The sequence below is a fragment of the Hakea prostrata genome, chromosome 8 (genome assembly GCF_041222555.1).
Source record: "Hakea prostrata isolate BN-2017 chromosome 8, UWA_Hpros_2, whole genome shotgun sequence".
Classification (NCBI taxonomy): domain Eukaryota; kingdom Viridiplantae; phylum Streptophyta; class Magnoliopsida; order Proteales; family Proteaceae; genus Hakea; species Hakea prostrata.
The window spans coordinates 46,583,953-46,606,397 of NC_142607.1; the positions used below are offsets into that span (position 1 = coordinate 46,583,953).

The 22,445-nt window shown below is 37.6% G+C and overlaps 1 protein-coding gene across 1 annotated transcript in view; it reads left to right on the forward strand.

The window, feature by feature from the left end:
* Positions 1 to 22,445, forward strand: part of LOC149008224 (ABC transporter G family member 31-like) — an 87,411-nt gene that overhangs the window by 22,447 nt on the left and 42,519 nt on the right. The window contains exons 6-7 of the mRNA XM_089167215.1: positions 19,697 to 19,773; positions 19,868 to 20,012. Of these exons, the coding sequence (XP_089023341.1) occupies positions 19,697 to 19,773; positions 19,868 to 20,012 (222 nt within the window). The remainder of the gene's footprint in view (positions 1 to 19,696; positions 19,774 to 19,867; positions 20,013 to 22,445) is intronic.

Genomic DNA, 22,445 nt, shown 5'->3' on the forward strand with positions numbered 1-22,445 from the left:
TCCTTTCTCACCAATTCTCCTATGGTTATCTTAGGTCTACCCCTAGCTCTTCTAGTTCCTTCAATGTGGATTATATCACTTCTCCGTACATGGGCATTTATAGGTCTTTGTTGAACGTGGCCGTGCCACCTCAAACGACTTTCTTGAAGCTTATCACTTATGGGAGCAACTCCTAGACCAACTCTAATATGATCATTTCTTATCTTATCCATCCTAGTTTATCAATGGTACGATTAAACTAGCTGTTAAGTTTATCCATCCCAGTTTATCAATGGTACAATGAAGAGTAATCCTATTTCTAATTTGAGTGCTCTATTCAATTTAATTCCTAGTTTCAGTCTAAGTTTTATGTCAGTCAATGTTGCAAAAAGCCAAAAATTGCTCAGTTGAGCCTCCGATTTGATGAATAATATTTTATAGTTTGAGTATTCTTCGTCTCTTGAGAGCCATTTGATTTCCCCATCTCCTACAATGCATTCTTCGATCTCCCCAAAGCGCCAAATTCAATCACCATTGAAAGACTCTTTGTAGTTGCTGGAAATTCCTGCGAATTCAAGAATCTTGAGGTGTTCAAGTTGTTGCTCTTCTGATACAGTTGTTGAATCATTTCCCATCCCCAATTCTTCTTGTAACCTTCTAATTCCCCAAACTGTACCATCCCCCCTACACAGAGCCTGCATATTCTAACACGTCAATGGTTAAATCAAACATTAAACTCTGTCCATAGCCTGCTCATGGTGTCTCCAAACCACCAGCAATACATGACCTATACTGCTGCCGATTCAATAAAACCCAAACTACTAATCCAACCTTCAATACCGTGCTAGTTTAGATCACATACTTACCATATCAAGATCATTTTAACATGTTTGAAATCTAACCAGCCCAAATTTGTGGAGTTTCTTCTTTTCACTTTCTCAAAACAAGCAAGTACCTTTTTTTCTTTCCTTTCGTTTTTATTGTGGATACAAGGGGTTCTCTAAAACAATTCACACGTATACTGAGGACTTCACCGATGTTGGTTGGGTAGGCTCTCCAAGTGACCTCTGATCTACACCCAGCTATTGTTCCTTTATAGGTTGAAATCTTGTGCCCTGGTGTAGGAAAAACAAGCTTGAGCTGCTTGTTTAAGTGCTGAGGTGCATTTCAGTGCAATGGCAGATAGCATATTTGAAGTTTTATGGCTTGAGGGCCACTAGCAGGACGGTACTAGCTCCAGTTCTGCCATAACAAGTTTGCCACTAATATTACTCACAATCCAGTTTAGCATGAAGTATGAAGCATATGGAGATAAACTGGATTTCATTAAGGAGTGGCTTGATTAAGAAGTTATCTATATTTTGTTTGTTCAATATGATGATCAGTTAGCTGCTTTTTTTTTCCCCACTAAAAGGCTTAGAAGTAAGGTCTTTATTCTAATTTTTTGCAATTGGCCATGGGTGACATTTGTGACCTACTTGAGTGGGAAGTGTTGTAATAGGGCTTATGGGCATTTTAGGTATACTTGTGAATATGTGAGTTGTTCTGAGGATGTACTTGCATTTTTTTTTTTTTTGTAGAATTGAGGATGTACTTGTAATTACTCTTTTCTTCTTTTATTATAAACATAACATGGTTATGCTTTGTTGAAGCACAAGTTATCATTCCCATCAACTCCAGTATGATGCTTTTTGTAACCCTATTGGACCCTTTTATATTCTTGTGTGAGAGAATCCCTGGTAGTTAATTTGTTTTTTGAGTTGATTTGCCTTTTTCTTTTCTTTTTCTTTTTACTTGTATTTCTGTTATTAGTATGTGTACTTGTTCCCCCCAGCGCCCCCCCCCCAAAAAAAAAAAAAGAAAAGAAAAGAAAAGAAAAAAAGGTGGATGAAGTGGAGAGGAGGTGTGTTTGGGGTCTTGTGTGATCGATGTACTCCTTTAAGGCTCAAAGGAAAATTCTATAAGTGCGTTATTTGACCAGCTATGATGTATTGTGTAGAGTTGTTGGATTCTATTAGGAGTCTAATAAGAGTTTGTATAGGAGTTAAATTAGAGTTTGTATTCATGTAAAATTCTATTCCTTGTAACAGTATACTTTCCACTTATTATAAATAGAGGGCTTGAGATCATTGATCAATAAGCCATTCACCGCAATCGTTTCTTTCAACATGGCATCAGAGCCTCAATTCGATTAGGATTTTTTTCTTCTTCTCTCTTCTTTCTTCTTTCTTTTTTCTCTCTTTCAAACCCATCACAATTAGGTCACCATCTACCGCTGCACTATCTTTTCTGTTGCAAACGAAGACCAGAAAAAAAAAAAAAAAAAAGAGAAGAAGAGAAGAAGAGCCACCGCTGCTACTAATGCACCTGCTGCTTCCAGTTACAGCCGCTGCTTGAGGTATTGCCGTTGCTCCTATGCAATCGATAGAAAAAAAGGAGGCAAAACAGCAATCAACAGGAAAAAAAGGAGGCGAGGAGGTGAAACAGCAGACGCAAAGACCTGCTCTTACTGCTGCTGCATCATCTTCTCAATCGCTCCAATCGTGCGCAACACAAATAGTTCTGTACAAAATCGCAGAGCAAGGGTAGCATCACCATCATCGTTCGTCGCCTGCTACCGTCGCCGTCGCTGCTTGCATCCCCATCGCCATCGTCTGCTTGCATCCCCATTCCAGGTTTGAGGAAGAAGATAAGTCGATTGGTTTATTGAATTAGTTGGTTGGTTTTTTGGTTCAACTTCTGGTTCGGTTTTTGGTTCATTGTTTGGTTCAGCTCTTGGTTCATTGTCCAACACATTCTATTAGCCAAAAAAACCGACTAGACCAGATTTTTTTTGGTTTTATTAGCCAAAAAAAAAAAAAAGGGAAAAAGGAGATTTGATCATATCATTGTTTGGCTATTGCATTCTGCGACGTTTTAGTTTTTTTTTCAAAAGGTGAAGACTCATTAATAGCAGCAAACAATTTTTTCAACATGGCCACTATCGATGGTACTACTGCTCCCATCGGCCCTGAACATTACCCCACTCTTCATCCTCTTTCGGTAAGATTTGATTGGACAAATTATTTGATTTGGTCCCGATTTGCTTACTTGACTATTGCTGGAAGAGAACTTGTTGGATACATTACGGGCACCACTATCAAACCTACTACCAAAGGCGTTTCACAGGATAAATGGATCTCGAATGACTCTCTTATTATGTCATTTCTCTTGAATTCCATGACTCCAAATATTTCTCGTGGATATCTATTACTTGATACTACTGCCCAAATTTGGAAGGCTACTATTGAAACATATGGATAGTTGGGGAATGATGCACATGTTTATGAGCTACGAAAGAAGCTTCATGAGACTACAAAAGAGTTTCTTGATCAGGGGGAGACTTCGGCCAGTATAACTGAGGACTTTAATCCTCCTCCTTCGATTTCTGAACCATGTGAAGAACCTAGCCAGGGGGAGACCACTCCTGTGAGACACACTGATGGGGTCTTTCAAAACCAGATTGACCAGAATAAGGAGGTACAGACTTATCAGAGGAAGAAATACAACTGGCTAAAGCAGGTGGAGAAAGGTGATACGTTACCACTTCAGTCTCCTGCTCTAGAATCAGATTCTACTGAGGTATCTTCTTCTGATCTTCCTATTGTTGTTAGAAAAGGGGTCAGATCTTGTACTCAACATCCCATAGCGAAATATGTTTCTTATAACTCTTTGTCTGACTCCTACCATGCTTTTATATCCTCTTTGTCATCTGTATTTGTTCCTAAAAGTTGGCAGGAAGCCTATGCTGATAAGTGATGGAAGGCAGCTATGGTAGAGGAAATGCAGGCAATGAAGAAAAATGACACTTGGGAGTTGGTTACACTTCCTCCAGGAAAAAAACCAGTGGACTGCAAATGGGTATTTGTGGTTAAACAAAATATGGATGGATTAGTCAACAAGTTGAAAGCTAGACTAGTTGCAAAGGGGTTTACCCAGACCTATGGGATTGATTATCTGGAGACCTTTGCCCCTGTTGTGAAACTAAACACTGTCAGAGTTCTGTTGTCTGTAGCTGTGAACAAAGATTGAAACTTGCACCAACTAGACGTAAAGAATGCCTTCTTACATGGGGAGTTAGCAGAAGAGGTCTATATGGAAATCCCACATGGTTTCTCCGATGGCAATACTGCAGGGAAAGTTTGTCAATTGAAGATGTCACTTTATGGGTTAAAACAGTCTCCTAGATGCTGGTTTGGACGCCTCCTGAAGGCAATGACTTCTATTGGGTAAAAGCAAAGCAATGCTGATCATACATTATTTGTCAAGAAGTCAAGTACTAACATCACACTTCTCATTGTTTATGTAGACGATATTGCCATCTCAGGGAATGATGGTGAAGAAATTCAAAAGTTGAAGGACTTTCTTGGCAGAGAGTTTGAAATTAAAGATCTAGGGAAGCTACAATGTTTCTTAGGGATTGAGGTGGCTCGATCAAATAAAGGTATATTCCTATCCCAAAGAAAGTATGTCCTAGATCTATTATCAGAAGTGGGAATGTTGGGATGTGAAGCAGTTGATATCCCTATTGAAGCTAGAGCTAAACTTAAAGAAAAAGAGGGAGAACCAGTGGACAAAGGAAGATACCAAAGGCTGGTAGGGAAGCTTATTTACTTGTCCCACACCAGGCTAGACATCATTTATGCTGTAGGTATAGTGAGTCAATTCATGCATGATCCATATTTAGCTCATATGAAGGTTGTTATCAGAGTACTACAGTATTTGAAGGGAACTCCTGGAAAAGGAATACTTTTGTCACCCACTGATAATCTAAAAGTAGAAGCATACACTGATGCAGACTAGGCTGGATCTCCAGACAGGAAGTCAATTTCAGGTTACTATACCTTTATTGGTGGTAATCTAGTTACTTGGAGAAGTAAGAAATAGAATGTGGTAGCTTTATTTAGTACTAAAGCTGAATATAGAGCTATAGTTCGTGGAGTTTGTGAGCTACTATGGTTGAAAGGCTTGCTGCAAGATATTGGAGTCCAAGTTCCAAACCCTATGATGTTATATTGTGACAACAAGGCTGCTATTAGTATTGCTAATAATCCGGTGCAACATGATCGAACTAACCACATTGAAATTGATAGGTTTTTTGTCAAATGAAAGTTGGAACAAGGGCTTATCTGTATGCCTTTTGTAAGATCTGGAGACCAAGTAGCAGATGTTTTCACTAAGGGTTTGAAAGAAAGAGATTTCCTTCCTATTGTAGGCAAGTTGGGCATGACTAATATCTATGCCTCAACTTGAGGGGGAGTGTTGGATTCTATTAGAAGTCTAATAAGAGTTTGTATAGGAGTTAAATTAGAGTTTGTATTCATGTAAAATTCTATTCCTTGTATCAGTATACTTTTCACTTAATTATAAATAGAGGGCTTGAGATCATTGATCAATAAGCCATTCACCACAATCGTTTCTTTCAATAAGAGTGTTGGGTTGTTAAAAAACATCATATAGATAAACTCAGTGTGACAAAAATGAGGATGTTAAGATGGATGAGTGGCAAAACTATGAAGGATGAGATAAGGAATGATCATATTATAGCTGGTTTGGGAGTAGCTCCAATAAGTGATAAGTTATGAGAAAGTTGTTTGACATGGCACGACCACGTTCAAAGAAGGCCTATAAATGCACCTATATGGAGAAGTGATGTAACCCAAATTGAAGGAATTTGAAGAACTAGGAGCAAACTTAAGATAATGTGAAGAGAAGTGCTAAGAAAGGATATGCATAGCTTAGGCCTTGTATCTAGCATGGTCTTAAATAGGGTTGACTGGAAGACAAGGATCCAATAGCCAACCCCATTTAATTGGGACAAGGCTTGTTGTTGTTGTATGTATACATCATCATGGTCAATGATTGAAGTACTCTTTGAGTCCACTAGCTTAGTTCTCATCTTCTGATGCAGCCTTAAATGAACGAGGGCCTGTAGCCAAGATGTTTTAATAGAACTACCTTAAATGGGGCCAAGAAAGGGTCTCATGAAATTTCAGTTATATGCTATTGGTTGGGGTTTTTGATGTGGGTTGTATAGGGATGATCTAATAGGTGGTGGTTTTAGGAGAAAAAGTTTAGGTACTTAGGTTTTAATATGTATCAATTATAGTTTGCCTATAGAAGATATGAGATAAATTCTTTGAGATAGTGAACTGGGGGTCTATAGGCAGCAGAATGGGTTGAAACTAGAAACTTGTAGGGGATGTGGGTAATGATATAAAGATACGATCCTCCAAGTATAGCAAGGTTTGGATGGCTAAATTGGAAGACATGGAGTTTCTTATTTCGGGGGGTTTTGTGAAGTACAGAAATTCAAGAAAATGTTTCTTTCTTAAAATTTGCTACGCAAAATGGGGTCAAATTATTATCTCAGGTCATTAGGATTGGGGGGATGATGTGCTTAAACTTTGTGATAGATCTAACTGTTAGATTGGTGTAGATTTGACCTTGATTTTTGGGTGTATTGGGAAGTCCAAAAATTTAAGAAAATATAAAAGATGATAGAAAGGTGAATTGAGTGTAGGCTCTAGGACCACCATGATAGGGGAGCTTTCAAGGTGCTACGGAGTGAATGGAAATTGGACTCTTGAAGGCTATCTATTCAGGGATAGCAAAGACCTAGCTTGACTCACCAAGAAACTTAGGGATCACTCATCTCTTGGATCTGGCTTGGCTTGTGCTTTATATCAAAGTTGATATAAACCAATAGTTGCAGTAGCAACACTCGAGCTTGGGAAAAATAATCAGATCATCTGAACTTTGTCTTTGTTATTCCCTCTAAGGGGTATAAATAAACTTTTAAAAGAAATAGAACTTGAATGCCAATTTGACCTAGGACCCCTACTAGATTTTTGACTTGGACACCTAAAACTGAAATAAAACATAATAAAAGACTTTTCTGCCCTTATAACTTAAAAGTTAGGCCGAATTGATATATTTTGACAAATTAAAGTGATTAAGTAATGTGTTTTCTGACTTGGCCTAGACACTCAACTTTTAGGCCTATAGAATAGCCCATGACTACATAAACCTATCGGACAAAAGCCTGAAACCCATATGTATCAACCCTAGGCTGATTTCCAACTTAAGAATACCCAATTCAGTTCTGGATCTGTGTCATCCTTCTTTTCTTTCTTTGTTATTGTTCTATTTTTTTGGCTAAAAGGGGCTTATGGAGTGAGGGCCTCTATTATGGTATTGAAGGTTGATATCTTTTGGCATTTGCTTGTCTACTTTGTATGGTAAGTAGTACCTAGAATTTTTGGCCATGGATGAAGACATAACTAGACAATTAAGAAGGGAACAGATGATGCTTTTGGCTGATCATGATTGTGTTAGTATTATCTTCTCTTTTCTTTTCTTCTTTTTTTTTTTTTTTTTTTTTTTTTGGGGGGGAATGATGTAAGTAGGAATCCTCCCCATAGCTGAACCCATAATTTGGGTCCTAGACCTAAACCAAAGTGGCACACCTAGTGGGTTGGCCGAACCCTATTAGAGGTATAATGGTCATATTCCCACTTCTTTTGATGATGATTTTATTCCAGTAATTTCTACTTATTTTTGTGAGTCCAAATATGTTTTTTCTTCTTTAATTGAGTTAATTATGAGAGTCCTAGTCAGAGTTGGAATCGTAGTTGAATCTATTTTAGATCAAGAATCCTTTTGTATTATTAGATTTTATTTTGCAAGTCATTTATCATATAAGGTCGAATCCATGTAAAAGGGTTCGGCTTGGTTTTTTTGGGTGCCGGCTGTCGACCTGACGCACCAACCCTCTTCCTTTAACTAGGCTTGGGACCGGCAACAAACACTATTGGAGTTTAATGGAGACCTATAATTCTGTAAATAAGGATGCTAAGATGGACGAGTGGCAAAACTAAGAAGGATAAGATAATGAATGATTATGTTAGAGTTGATCTAGGAGTAGCTCTAATAAGTGATAAACTACGAGAAAGTCGTTTGAGGTTGGACGGCCACGTTCAATGGAGGCCTATAAATGTCCCTGTACGAAGACGTAATATAATCGAAAATGAAGGAATTAGAAGAGCTAGAGACAGACCTAAGATAACCTAAAGAGAAGTGGTGAGAAATGATATGTATAGCTTATGCCTTGAATCTAGTATGGCCTTAAATGGAGCTGATTGGAAGGCAAGAATCCATGTAGCCAACCCCATTTAGTTTGGACAATGCTTCTTGTTGTCATTGTTGTTCTTGTTTGCAAGTTGTTTATGAGGATCCTTATCTATAAAGGATTCCCTATTTGAGTCAAGTTATGTTTTCCAAGTTAGAGTCCAAGTCTTCCCCTCCAATTGTAAGGCTATAAATAGCCCACCCGACTCCATTGTAAAACAAGTTGAATAGAAAGCAAAGAATTTGAGTCTTCAGGGAAATACATCGTGGCCTCCATGGGAGGGCCACGGCAGTTTTAGGCCTTCTTCATCAATTTCAGCAAGCTTCTTCCAATCTCCAGCATCTTCAACACATCCAGCAGCAGAATTTCATCCTCAAGTAAGTACAGCAGCCCAACTCCCTTCCCCATCTTCTCCCTCACCTGCAACCTTCCCCCAACTTCCCTTTTCTTGCGCAAGCTTCCCCGACCCTCCCTCTCCCCTGCAGCAACCCAAGAAACCCATCCCCACCTTCCCTAAATCCTGTGCCCCCCTCTTTCCCCCATTTGGCCCCCTTTTCCCCCTTCTTGATTGTTGTGGCAGTTCTGAAAATTCAGAACAGAAAGAAAAGAGAAAGAAAGAGTGAAGAAAGAAAAGAAGAAAAGAGAAAGAAAAAGAGAGAAAGAAAGACGAGAAATGAGAGAGAGAGAGAGATCAAGAAACAGCCAAGAATTTACCAAGAACCCAAGAAACCTTTCCAAGAATCATTTCTACACCCAAGCTCCAACCTCTAACACCCCATAACTCTCCCATATCTAACTGCAGCCTTTCCTTTCAACTTTAGGGTAATTTTGAGTATCTCACATCCCTAGGGATTTTGTTAAAACCTTAATCATCCCAAAACTGATGTAACCAGGGTTGGCCCCCCTATAATTGGGCCTCAAAAACTAGACCAAAAGGCCCACTTTAAAGCTGTTCGAATACCCAAGGGGTGTTTTGGTCATTTCCCAGCCTTTTAGGACTCAATAGGGGTCTAGTTGGAACCCCCTTGATCCAAGGGTGATGGATCTATCTTCAGTTTTTGATTGGACTCCGTAGGGTTAGCTATTAGTTTTTGGGGGTCAAAATACTTAGTTAAATTTAGCGTCCCAATTGGAATATATTTTAAATTAAGATTATTTTTGGATAATTAGGCGTTGTGTTATTTTCCAAGATGGTTTCTTTTATGTGGTTGTTATTTATTTGTAAAGGGTCTCCTAACCTATAAAGGGAACCCTACTTACATTAGTTCCATAGTTGAGTCAAGTTAGTTACTAATTAGAGTCCAAGTCTAGTTAATTAGTTAAAGTTCTGGTGCCCATGTAATATGGCTATAAATAGCTTAAACCCGTGTTGTATTTTAGACAATTGGAGACCTGCTTTAAGCACAAAAACCTTTCATTTCTTCGGGCATGTTGAAAAGTTCAACTGCCTGCCTCACCTTCCTTTTGAAATCTTGCTGTCCCTTTGGGCACAGCGGGGGTAAGTCAACCATAATATACCGAAGGGTCCCTGAAACTAATAAAACCCCTTCAAAATGTCCCCCCCTTAAACGGGGAGCCGAGGAATAGTAATGTCCACTTTGCCATTAAGATTAAGAACCAAAAGCATACCCCCATTTATAAAAACCAAATTAAATGTCAATTTTACCCTAACTCATTTATTTTGAATTAAAATTTGGTTTTCCACCTCACTAAACTTATTTATTTTGAATTAAAGAAATTGGCAAATTCAATTTGATTTGGTTTCCCACCTTCTCTTCGCACGTGGAGAAAACCACAATTTTTTTTTTGGGGGGCGGTGCTTTTTAATATTGGAAACGAACGTTACACCTCCCCGGGAGTTTAGACTTTACCGCTTACTAACCCCCTGCGAAACCACAAAATCTTGCCGGAAGGTTAATGAGTAGGTGATATTCGTTTCCAAATTGAGTTGAATTCATCTTCCCTCCTCTTCGGTTTCTATTTTAATTTTATTCAATTATTATTTCTTATTTTGTGATTTTTTTGGTAAATAGATTATGATTATTTTTTCTTACAATTAATTGGGTTCGAACTGATAAAGGGTAAATGTAAAGAGATAAGTAAAGGGTATTTTGGGATTTTTAAAAATATGGAGATGCCACATCATCAGTAACCTAACGGAACTTAACGTGGGGGCATAGTAATTCTAGACAAAGTTAAAGGTTGGATTAGTAATTTTGCAAAATACAGGGGATACATTAGTAATAAAATCAAAGTACAGGGGGGCAATAGTAATTATCCCCAATATAAAATAATAAAAGTTAGTCCCATCAATTTAGATTCAATGAAGGGTTTAAAAGAATGGATGAACTAGTTGTGTTAAATTTATCAGGAGAAAGATGAGGAAAATTTAAACTCGGGTTTGTAATTGCTTGTTTAAAAATTGTGCAATCATTTGCAAACCCTTCCCAGCCAGTATAGACAAATGTGAATTTCATGTTGAAGGAACACACACACATGACATTCTGTGTGGTGATTCATTTTCTTCCATGATATGGTACTTGTCTTTTAGCGGTACCACTATATGCACCTGGGTGCCATTGATGGCACCAATACAATCCTAGTTCAATAAATATTTTCATACCAATTAATAGACGTTGATAACGAAGCATAATGCTTACTATTGTACTCCAATAATGAAAGCATGTATCATACCTTTGAAGTAAAGAACATGGTGGGAGATCTTGCGAGATATCTCGCTTTTTCAAAAAAGTGAGGGGAGATGGAGATCAAGAGCAGAGAGTTAGGATATCTTAGTCGAGATCTCACCATATCTCGCCATATCTCAATGGAACTCTCAATTTTCACTAATTTTTTTTCATGGATTTCAGCTAGTTTCACTTGCAACTACTTTTAGCACATCTACTAAATCGAAGGAAGATCAATCATTCTTTGCTTGTCTTATGAACTTATGATTTAATGTCTTATATGGAACTTCTAAAGGTTATCTAATTCTATTTTTGAAAATTGAGATTGTGATACTCATATGAATGGAATTTTGATAACATTTAGGTTACTTGATACATTTGATACACTCGCTTTTCATTTATATGCCTTAAAGGTTCTATATTACATGTTTTATAACCTTACATTCCCTAATTCTATAACATTTCGGTTTCACAAATGGGTAGACTTAGAAATCATACATAGGGTTGTTTTTTGACAAATTCAAGGCCACCAATGTGTTTAAAAGGCCTTAAATAGGCTAAATACAAAGTTTCGGCCCAATTGGGACCCTAAAACCGAGTTGACGCCAAAAAATTGCATATCCCAACCGAGATCTCACCGAGATGGTTGAGATCTTGGTTTTTCAAAGTGGCGAGATCTCGCTCGAGAGTGAGATCTCCTACCATGGTAAGGAAAGTGTTTTGGATTTGTTAGGATCTTTGTTGGAATTGCATTAAAGTTAGGAGGCCTTAAGTTTTCTCTGCTTAACATAACGAAAACATCTAAAACTCTCTTGAATACTCTTGTGATTGTCTCTGGGAGTGTTGGAAATCTTCTGCGATATCCCTATATTTAAAGTCACGACCAAGTAAACACAAAAGGATCCCAAGCCATTCCTCTACACAAATGTACCTAGTATCATCTAACCACCCTCGATGTTGCATTTTGGACTCTAGGTTATAGAACATGTGTCACTTCATCTTGAATCTCTTGTAGACACGATCTACGTGTCCATTTAAGATTTTTCTAACACGTTCAAGTCCTGTGAGTTTGCTATCTTGTATTGGCTTAGGAACATAGGTCACTTGTGGTTGACCCATTAGCATCTCTCCAACCCAAATACTCCACAAAAATCTCTTCATGTGAATCACTAGATGTATCCATATACTCTATTCAAATAAAAAAAGGGATAACATCCATCTCCAATTCATAACAATCCATAACAAAAGTTCTATAATCCATACACAATACATAGCCAAAATTTCATAGTCCATACTCTATTAAAAAACACACATAATCCATACAATGCATAGCCAAATTTTCATAGTCCATACCTTGTTAAAAAGCACAAAGAATCCATACTATGCATGGCCAAATTTTTATAGTCCATACCCCATTAAAAAGCACACATAATTCATACAATCCACAACAAAAAAAGGAAAAAAGAAAAAAGAAAAAAGCCAAACATAATCTTACACCAATTGTTTGATGTCATCCACAAAGAAAATAAAATCTCAGGAAAAAAAAAAACCATCATCAACAAATTGTTCAAGTTTGAGAAGGGTCACTGCGGTGGTTGGGTAGATGCAAGCATTCTATTGAGAGCCATCTCCTTGACTTGGGGGAGGGGGAAGATATCAACACCTCTCTAAATGTTGGGTCCAACTTGACACATAAGATTGCCTTGCCTAACATGGGGGGTATCCAAATTCATTGTCACAAGAACATTTATGCATTTAGCAATGCTGAAGTCATTATTGTCACTTGCATGAAGAGTATCTTTAAATACTTGTCCCACTTTGCTAAGCACATTTTTGAGAAGGATTGAATTGCACTTGAATTGCTAAATTTTAGGCTTGTGGTCTTTCTCTTCCTTTTCTTCACATTTGGAGTCTTGTTATGCCTTTCAGTAGGAGGGACGGGTCCATTGGGTGTATGAACTTGAGTGGTAGGTGACATTTGAGGATCCACATCAGAAATGATGTTAATGTCAGCTTCATCTGAGCTAGCATCACTCGCAGACTCATCAATATTCCTACTCAAGTCCATTGTAGGCTGTAGTGCAATATCAGGAGTTATCGCTTCTTCACCTGTAGTATATGTACCTTTGAAAATTTTAGACAAGTCTTCCCACTTAGCAAGGTCATTCCTCTTAAACTTAGCCCAACCTGGATTAGCTTGTCATAAACATTACACAAATGAGTACATAAGTCTATGATCTATATTATATTGTTTCAAATAAAGCACTAATACCACAAAAAAAAAAATAAAAAATAAATAAAACAAAAAATAAAAAATAAAAACATAGCCAAAATTACCTTGATATGAACTTCCCATAACAACTCATTGTCAATAGTGGCAGTTTTGGTGATACGGTTCCTCCCAAATCCCCTAGTTTCCATTAATTTTTTGAAACTGATATATTGTTGCCTTCGCTTGTTGAACTTGTTTGTCAGCTGTTTCATTTCATAATTTATCTTTGACCTGGTTCTAAATTTTTCCAAAATGTTTTTCCAACCTACCTTATTGAATATGGGCGTTGTAAGCCTTAACCTCTTCAACCATTATTTCTATGAAAAGTTTGGTATTCTCTTGGCTCCAATTGGCAATTTAAGTGTGTGATGATGACATTTTCAAGAAACTACTTATTCATACAAATAATGATGATGTGTCATACCAGTTACTAACAAAGTAACAATATACTAATCAAAATACAACAACTAAAGGTGCTGACAAATAATAAAGACATTCAAATAATTAATGAAAGCATCTATGATATCAGTTAACATTCCATAACAATGTAACAAAATACAACTAAGCAGGTGAACCCATTAGGAATAGAAGTGCACCACATATTACAAATACTCCTATCACTATATGTTTAATTAACGCTACATCCTTCTCTATGTTCTTCATAGATTTCATTTCTTTTTTTTTTTTTGGACTTCAATAGTTCCCTAACTAGTGGATCATCTTGTCTTGGTTCCATCCCACGTGAAGGAGTGTGTGTCGTCACCTTTGCTATTGATCCACACCATTGAAAGAAACTACATCCCCTCGGAAATATGCACATATTTGATATAACCTATTAGGATGCCAGACTGATGTTGAAATCCTGACTGCTGCCAGGTTCCTAGATCTGCAATTTATGTTGCTGAACTTCAAATAAGAACTTCTCACCTCATTCACACTGGATGTTGACATCGTGATATGGAGAGGTAGAGTGGAAGTCACAAATACCACCCATTTTGAATAATGAGAACATTACCGTTGAAATAAATAAGATAAGGTTTTTAGTCAAACTAATTGTGTGTCAATTAGCAGATATGCAATATGAACAAATTTATGATTGTGTGTCTTGGTTTACCCAAAAAAGAAAAAACCAGGAAAAGTCTAGGAGGGTAGACAATTGATCTGATCTGAGGGTAGCCACAAGTGAACAACGGAGGATTTAACTAAGTCCATAAAGATGATTTAACTAGGTAGCCACAAGTGAGCAACAAAGGATTTAACTAAGTCCACAAAGATGATTTAACTTAGTCCAGAAAGATGCAATCAACAGAAAAATACAGCAATATCTTCCAGTTAGTGTCAAAAATTGAAAAGATAACATAATGAATTTTTAACACAAATCACCAGCAAACATGAAGACAATGGAACAGATCAGAATGACATAGTAAAGTAATATGATGCTTAAGCATCCACAGGCAAAGCTGAAGATCTCTAAAAAACGCCCAAAACTCATGCCAAGAACTAACTCAGTAATATGATACAGCAACACATACTGTACAATACACAATGAGAAACAACAAACTTGAGATAAAATTATGATCCTGTGACCTGTATCAAACCTCTTTAACACCCAATACAGTGAAAAGCTCAGCCCTTTATAAAATTAAGAAAAGGTGAAGATGACTTACTTGAAGCTTCTATGGGTGTTCAAGAAAATTCTATTTGTTATCTTCTACAGCCTCTTTTAGCTAATGGATTCATTATACGAGACTAGTAGAAATCAATCAGTGTTCGAAATTTTTTTAGAGTAGGACACTTATGATAAATAGCACTTATTTCTGTCTTGATAAAAGACTAATGTAATAAAAAACTGAAGCTGGTTCTAAATCAGAAACTACATAAATCTGCATCATAATGACAAAATAACATACAGTCAATTTTGGGATGATAAATTCAGGATATGGGTTTTGCATGAACAACTGAGAACTAATCACTTTTGATAATATTTTACCATTTACTTGAACATCCAGAAATTTATGGAAACAACAATGTCAAAATGATTGGCTTCTAGTGCACATATGAGACAAAGACCCAGAACAATGAAGTGGTTTGCTGGTCATTCAGAATAGTTGACCATTGAACCATTCAGCTTTTAAAACGAGTTCTGTTTTATAACAGCAAATCCATGTGGTTCCAACAAGAGTATTAAACTTCGCTCATAGTTGTCAAAGCGTCCGCCTAAGCGGTTTTTCAACCGCTTTGTTTTGAACTGCTTAATTGACACCCAATTTGCAAAGGAACTCGAAGGCCCAAAGTGACATAGAACCTATTTTTTGCTACGTGAGCGGGACCTCCGTGCCAAAGTGAGCGGGACCCCTGTGCTTGTTGGCAATAGAATGTGAAGCATAAGCCATACTCAACATCAATAATCAATGAATCAGTAAATGCCTAGGAGAATGCTTTGACAACCATGGTTTGATGAGATGAACTTATGTTTGTGTTCTTTTTTTGAATAATTTTTCATAATTATGATTCTTGAATGCTTGTGTTTTTTGGGATGAATGTGACTATTGAATATTTGTTTAGCTTATTATAAAAAGTAGTTGTATTGATAAGTAGTTTAAAAGTAGTTATATTGAAACAATTTGACCCAACCGCTTTGGTCGCCTTATTGCTGCCTAGACGCTGCTTTGTCGCCTTATTGCCTAGGTGGAGCCCCGATCACTTTGGTTGTCTTGCCGATTTGACTACTATGCACTTCGCTTGCAGAAATGTATTGACAATTCTGATTAATTATGCAACGCATACAATTTAATTAATAAGCCAAGTACCAACTTTGGTCTTCAACAAATGGTTGAAAGGTAGAGTGGTGTGCATTTATGTCATGGATGAGATCATTTCCAACATTAGTTCTGAAACCCTAAAACCCTGGAGCTCCACTTACACATTCCTCCATTAAACTCAACCGATAAACCATTATGGGAAGGATTAAAATAACACCCTTAGTTTCGAATGCTTCCAAAACCTAACCAAGTTTACGCTAGACTTGCAGTAATATATGGACAAAATTCAAGTAATTAAATCCACAAATTATCAAAGAGATCTCACACTCATCCACACTCCACAGTCAAAGTTTCATTGCTGATGTTCCCTACATGTTTTCAATTCCTTTCTTCTTTGAGCTTATATATTGGAAGAAGTCCATTTCAGAATTTCAGAGATGAAGTTATAAAATGAATTGATCATAAGATTTGTGTAAAGCCAACAATTGATAAGCAAACAAAAACAAGAGCATTCATCTACACTACTACATTCGGGATTTCAATAATACCAACTCCTAGACATAATTTCAAGTTCTATTTAACTCCAACAGCAAGCATGGTTGCATTTCCATCACCATTGACAAGAAAAACATTCAAAAGATCTACACGAAACCACAAAATTTCATTCTTACATTTAGTAGAATATATTCTTTAAACATAAAGGTTTTATTAGACATCCCAATCCACAAAATTTCATTCTGACATTTATTCAAACACTCCCTATGCACTCTGTCTCTCTAGGGAACCAATTGATGGCGGAATTTCCATAATCACATCAAACAAGTATCCTTAAAATCTGTGACCTCCTAAACCAGTTCTAGCTAAAGTAAAAACCATGAATAGACTTGACTTGATCTATAGCAGCTCAAACCACAGACGGAGATTATAGAAGAACATGCTAGAGTTAAATGGACTGAATAGAATAACAAATACAATCACCTCCATTCATTCTCTTCAAGCATGAAACTAGAACTTCTGATTTGTAGGGAAAGTATCTTAACAAAGTTGAACGATTTGAACAATGGTGCTTCTGATGAACAATGCCTCTTCACTGTAGTTTCAGATTTGAACGAGAGACGCAATAGAGAGAGATTGTTGAGCAAAATAAGGTTTGAGCGAGAGATGCTTGCGTGATTCCTAACACTTTCGAGCGATCTTGAGAGAGACCGAGTGAGATTGAGAGAATCGTAGAGCTTTTGAAGTGAGATTCTTCACAGACGTTGTGGGGAGAAGAAAGACCTATTAGGGCTTTTGAAGCTTTTTATTGTGATTTTCCAACTTTGCCCTCAAACGGTGTTGTTCCTTCCATTGTGCCCCTCCTTTTCACATGGAAGTGTGCTTGTGCCCAATAAAACTCCAATTTGGAGTGTGTTGGGCACAAGAAAAATGTGTGCCAATCGCTCGGTTCAGCACATTTTAGATGAACTAGCACACTTTTTTTGGACCAGTTTGTCATACAAGATTTTGGCAACTTCTGTGTCAAAATGGGCAAATGGCATAGAATAAGAGTGCCGGGAGCTTTGCCATACACCCCTTTCCTTCCCACCCTACCTTTATTAATCCAAATTACCCCATCAACTCTAATCATTTGCTAGGATCTTTAGGCATTCCCACGACCTAAGATACACAAATAATAGTCCCTTTCTTCCACCCAAGCCATCCATAGGATATACCATAAGTTTTAACCATCCCATAGCATACCCAAACCCTCCCCAAGGTTATCCATAGGCTCTCAGGATCTAAAATCATCTCCATGTCAACCCACAAACGCTGACCTTAATCCTTGGACAGCCCATTATTCATGGGTTCTCATTGGAGGGTCCTTGAAGACCTAACCCAGTTCCTGGGTTACATAAAAAAGCAACCCATATCAAATTAGCTGATTCCTAACTTGTATTTAGGATCTTCCCAAGACCCTAACTCATCCCATATCTCCTTCAACAAAACCTTAAACCCATCCCATATTCCTTTGTTAATCCTTAAACTCATTTCCTCTCAATTATTATAACCCATTTAGATTTTTTTTAATCCCAAGCTTTTCCCTAAACCCTAATTTCCTCAAACTTAACCATCCCATCCAGGTCTATTACAAATTTCTCATTCTTTAATTTAGTTCTTTATTTGTTGGTTCAAAGGGACAAGATTCTAGGCTAATCCAAATTATAGGGAAACAATCACAAAACCCCTGACACTAGAATCCTGGTTACATCAAGTGGAGCGCTTTAGATACGTATAGTGTATGTGGCTATAGGGATGAGCTTGTGGATGGTAGTGTAACCCAGGGTCTGGTCCAGTCTTTAGGGCCCTCTTAAATTGAACCAACAGCAATCTAGGCCTCCCCTTGCTGTCTTAGGCTAGAACTCAGAAAATAGCAGCTAAAAGACTTTCAAAACTCTCAAGGAACCCTGCGACTAGGTCAGTTTGGCAGTGCTTGGATCTAAGTATGTGGAGGTCTAGGCTTGGGTTTTGACTAGAATTAGGGTTGGGAATTCAAGAGAAGCATTATGTTTTAAACAATCTGCAATTACAGAATTTTTCAAAGTAGAATTAGGTCTCCTTTAGGGTTTAGGACTCTTAGTTGGGGCTAGGGTTGGGATTGAAGGTGGGGTAGGGGGTAGGGGGTAGGGATACTAGTCCTAGAAGGGTTGAAGCTTTGGGTTAGGGGTTGGGGAGATATAGGGTTTTTTAGAGGTTTAGGGTTTAGGGTTTCAAGGGAGGAAGATGAATTGTGGAAAAGTCTGCAAATTCAATTAGAGGGCTGATTAGGGTTTTGGTAGTAGGAGAAGAGAGAGGAGAGAGGACGATCCTGGGGGTAGGGTGATATGGGGAGGGGGGGTGAAGGGAATCTAGGGTTTTGGGAAAGGGAAGGGTGCTGGTGCCGCAAGAAAGAGGGAGAGGAGGGGAAGCCTGCAATAGGATTAGGAAGGGAATTGGGTAGGGGATGATACTTACTTGTGGGAGAGTGGACTGGTTCACTCTAGCTTGATGTGGGTGCTGTCGAAAGGCTACTGCTGGAAGAAGTTGTAGAAGAAAGCTGAACACACTCAGCCATGGGAATCCCTCTTGGGACCCACAACTCCAATTCCTTCAATGCTCTCAATTTAATTAATCCAGTCTAAAAACTCAATACAAGGTACAGGGGCCTGTTTGTAGCCTCTCTACATTGAAGGGGTGACACTGGGACTTAACTAGTTAAGAAGCAAACTTGGATTCTACCAGGAAATCCTTTTGATTGGACTACTCAACAACTCAATAACAAATGAAGGAGGAGTCTTCTAAAGATCTCCTAAGTCAATCTAACTTGCAAAAATTAATAACAATTATCCAGAAGGAAGACCAAAATACCCTTTTGAGGGTTCGGCCAGCCCTTTGGTGCGCATTTGGTTTGGTTCCCGGGTTAATTTTTGATGATTTTTGAGGGGGCTGGGCCTGGTTTCACCAATGGGTACATTGGGTTTTGCAAATGTAGAGTGTTAGTTGCTATCATACAGCACTTCTTGAGTGCGCAAATTGCTGCTCTTGCCTCCATCCGCTTCTTTTCAGGGTGCAAACGTTTAATTAAACTTTCTTTCCTTCTGTTCTAACAAATTTTACTACAGCATGTAGAGTGCATTAAAAATTCAATATAAGTTTGAGGTTTGCTATTTACAAGTTTGAACCCATCTTTGTCCCAAGTCGCTAGGGCACAAGTATGAGTAAATGTTTTTCATGGTTATAGCTTATGACATGTGATTGAAGCATTACTATTCTAAGGTTAATTTATTCCAGTTTCCATTGGTAACTGCAGGATATTTGAAAGATCTGGGTGGACGGGAAAAGGAAATGAAAATACGTCCTAGTCCGGAAATTGATGCATTTATGAAGGTTTTTAGCAAAGCCAACCTTCATTTTTTGGCTCACATCTATTATGTTTCCAGCTCTATGATATTTCTGTTCAGAGTCTGGTTTCATTATGCAGGCATCATCCATCAGTGGCAAGAAACACAGTATTGCAACAGATTACATCTTGAAAGTTCTTGGTCTTGATGTTTGTTCAGATACTTTTGTGGGTAGTGACATGGTCAGAGGAGTTTCAGGTGGTCAGAGAAAGAGAGTTACTACGGGTAACAGAATTTACCACTTCATTATTTATATTAGTTTTTGCATAGACATGAATGTACTCTATCAAACCTCCAGATCAAATCAATTCAGTAGAGCCTTGTCCTAGGCCACAGTTTAAAATCTTGGGCGACCATCTCACTAGGCCAAAAAATTGAGATCCTGCCAACGAAGAATTTTCCTCCCAACTTGGTGGGTTTTAGTGTCTTTTGCAGCTAGAAGTTTCTGTTCAGCCTATTTCATTCCTTCCACACACAGCTGTAGACTCAGATCTGTGAAATGTACTGGAATGTGAGTTTCATTTTGGACCCTGAAGTTTGAAACTGCTATGCTGAGGATGCATTGTAAAAATTTTATTGGATATATCATATACTGAATTATGAATTACATTAATGTTCAAACTTCAAACAAGTATCTAACATTAAACATGTTCATTTTCATGGTTCAAATTATAAAGTTCAAATAATCATTTGAAAGGGCTGAAGTGGGAGATTTGAGGAAGCAGAAGCAAGAAGACACCAAAATAGAAAAATCTTACTTGAGTTCTGTTGACTCAAGCAAGATCTTTGAATAATAAAGGGGTGGGCAGGCTTCGTCCGAAGTCAGAACTTGGTTTGAACCGAAATTTTGGTTCGAGATCTCAAACTGAGATATACCAGTTTATGGTGTTGCACATGATCTCATTTCACTTCTTTGAAATAGCTAGATATCTTATGAGTTCTCAAACAAGGGTCCCTAGTAGCCCACCAATGGGTTTGGTTAAATGATTGATATTCATCATCGTTATACTGCATAAACAGGGATGGAACAGCTTGGGTTGCAGTTGGAGCTGGTTTCATTTCAGCTTTTTTTTAACAAAATATGCTGTCTAAGACTAGAAAAAGTTAATTTTATGTTAGTGGTTTCAATCATTGTGGAACCATTTCAGGAATCTGAATGTAACTTGGTTTCTAGCTGAACTTCCACGTTTGGTTGAATTGAAACCAAAGCCAGAAAAAACAAAAGATCTCTTGAACGTTATAAGAGATCCAATCTTTTGCAGGATGTGCACTTATGAATAAATAATATTAAAAATAAAGTTGATTGACTTTGTTAAGCCATGCCCAGCCAGACCATGTTATGGGGCTGAATAATGTCTTTCCTTCAAACTTCAATTTAGCGCCAGAAGTAATGTGGAGTCAAGGCTATGTTTTCTTTGAAGTAAGATAGCTGATCGAGCTGTTTTTGGAATATTAACTGCCATTTATCAGTTGTAATAAGGAAAGCAATAGTAACATGCTGACATGTGGTAACTGGGAAGTTGTAACACAGTAATAGGCTTCTGTCTATTGGGTTTCCTCTACATAGGAATCTGAGAACTACAGTCTGTCTTGGCTTATTCTTAATCCAGATACACTATGCTCATGATAGATTCATAGGTTTTAATCATCTAGTTGACATGATAAGAAGATATGCATTTTGTGTGCCTACAAACATTTGTTAGTAGGTCTATAAGAGGAACTCTATCTTGTCTCTCTTAGGTATAGTGTTTGACATGTTGACTAAGATATAGAGTGCGGATCAGGGTTTTGTGTGGCTTTATGTTGTCAATAAGCCACAGACATTGGTGATGAATGATTTGCATGGACAATTCATACTCAGATGATGTTAGGTGGGGATGGTTAATTCTTATTTGGAGACTTTTCCTACAATATCCTTGTTGAGAAACACGATATTGGTAGAATGGCTTTTTGATCAATGATCTCAAGCCCTCTATTTATTATTAAGTGGAAAGTACACTATTACAAGAAATAGAATTTTACATGAATACAAACTCTAATTTGACTCCTAGTAGAATCCAACACTCCCTCTCAAGTTAAGGTATAGATATTAATCATGCCCAACTTGCCTACAATAGGAAGGAAATCTCTTTCTTTCAAACCCTTAGTGAAAACATCTGCTACTTGGTCTCCATATCTTACAAAAGGCATGTAGATAAGCCCTTGTTCCAGCTTTCCTTTGACAAAAAACTTGTCAATTTCAATGTGCTTAATTCGATCATGTTGCACCGGATTATTAGCAATACTAATAGCAGCCTTATTGTCACAATATAACATCATAGGGTTTGGAACTTGGACTCCAATATCTTGCAGCAAGCCTGTCAACCATAGTAGGTCACAAACTCCACGAACCATAGCTCTATATTCAGCTTCGGTACTAGATAAAGCTACCACATTCTGTTTCTTACTTCTCCAAGTAACTAGATTTCCTCCAACAAAGGTACAGTAACTTAAAATTGACTTATTGTTTGGAGATCCAACCCAGTTGCATCAGTGTATGCTTCTACTTATAGATTATTAGTGAGTGACAAAAGTATTCATTTTCCAGGAGTTCCCTTCAAATACTGTAGTATTCTGGTAACAACCTTCATATGAGCTAAATATGGATCTTGCATGAAT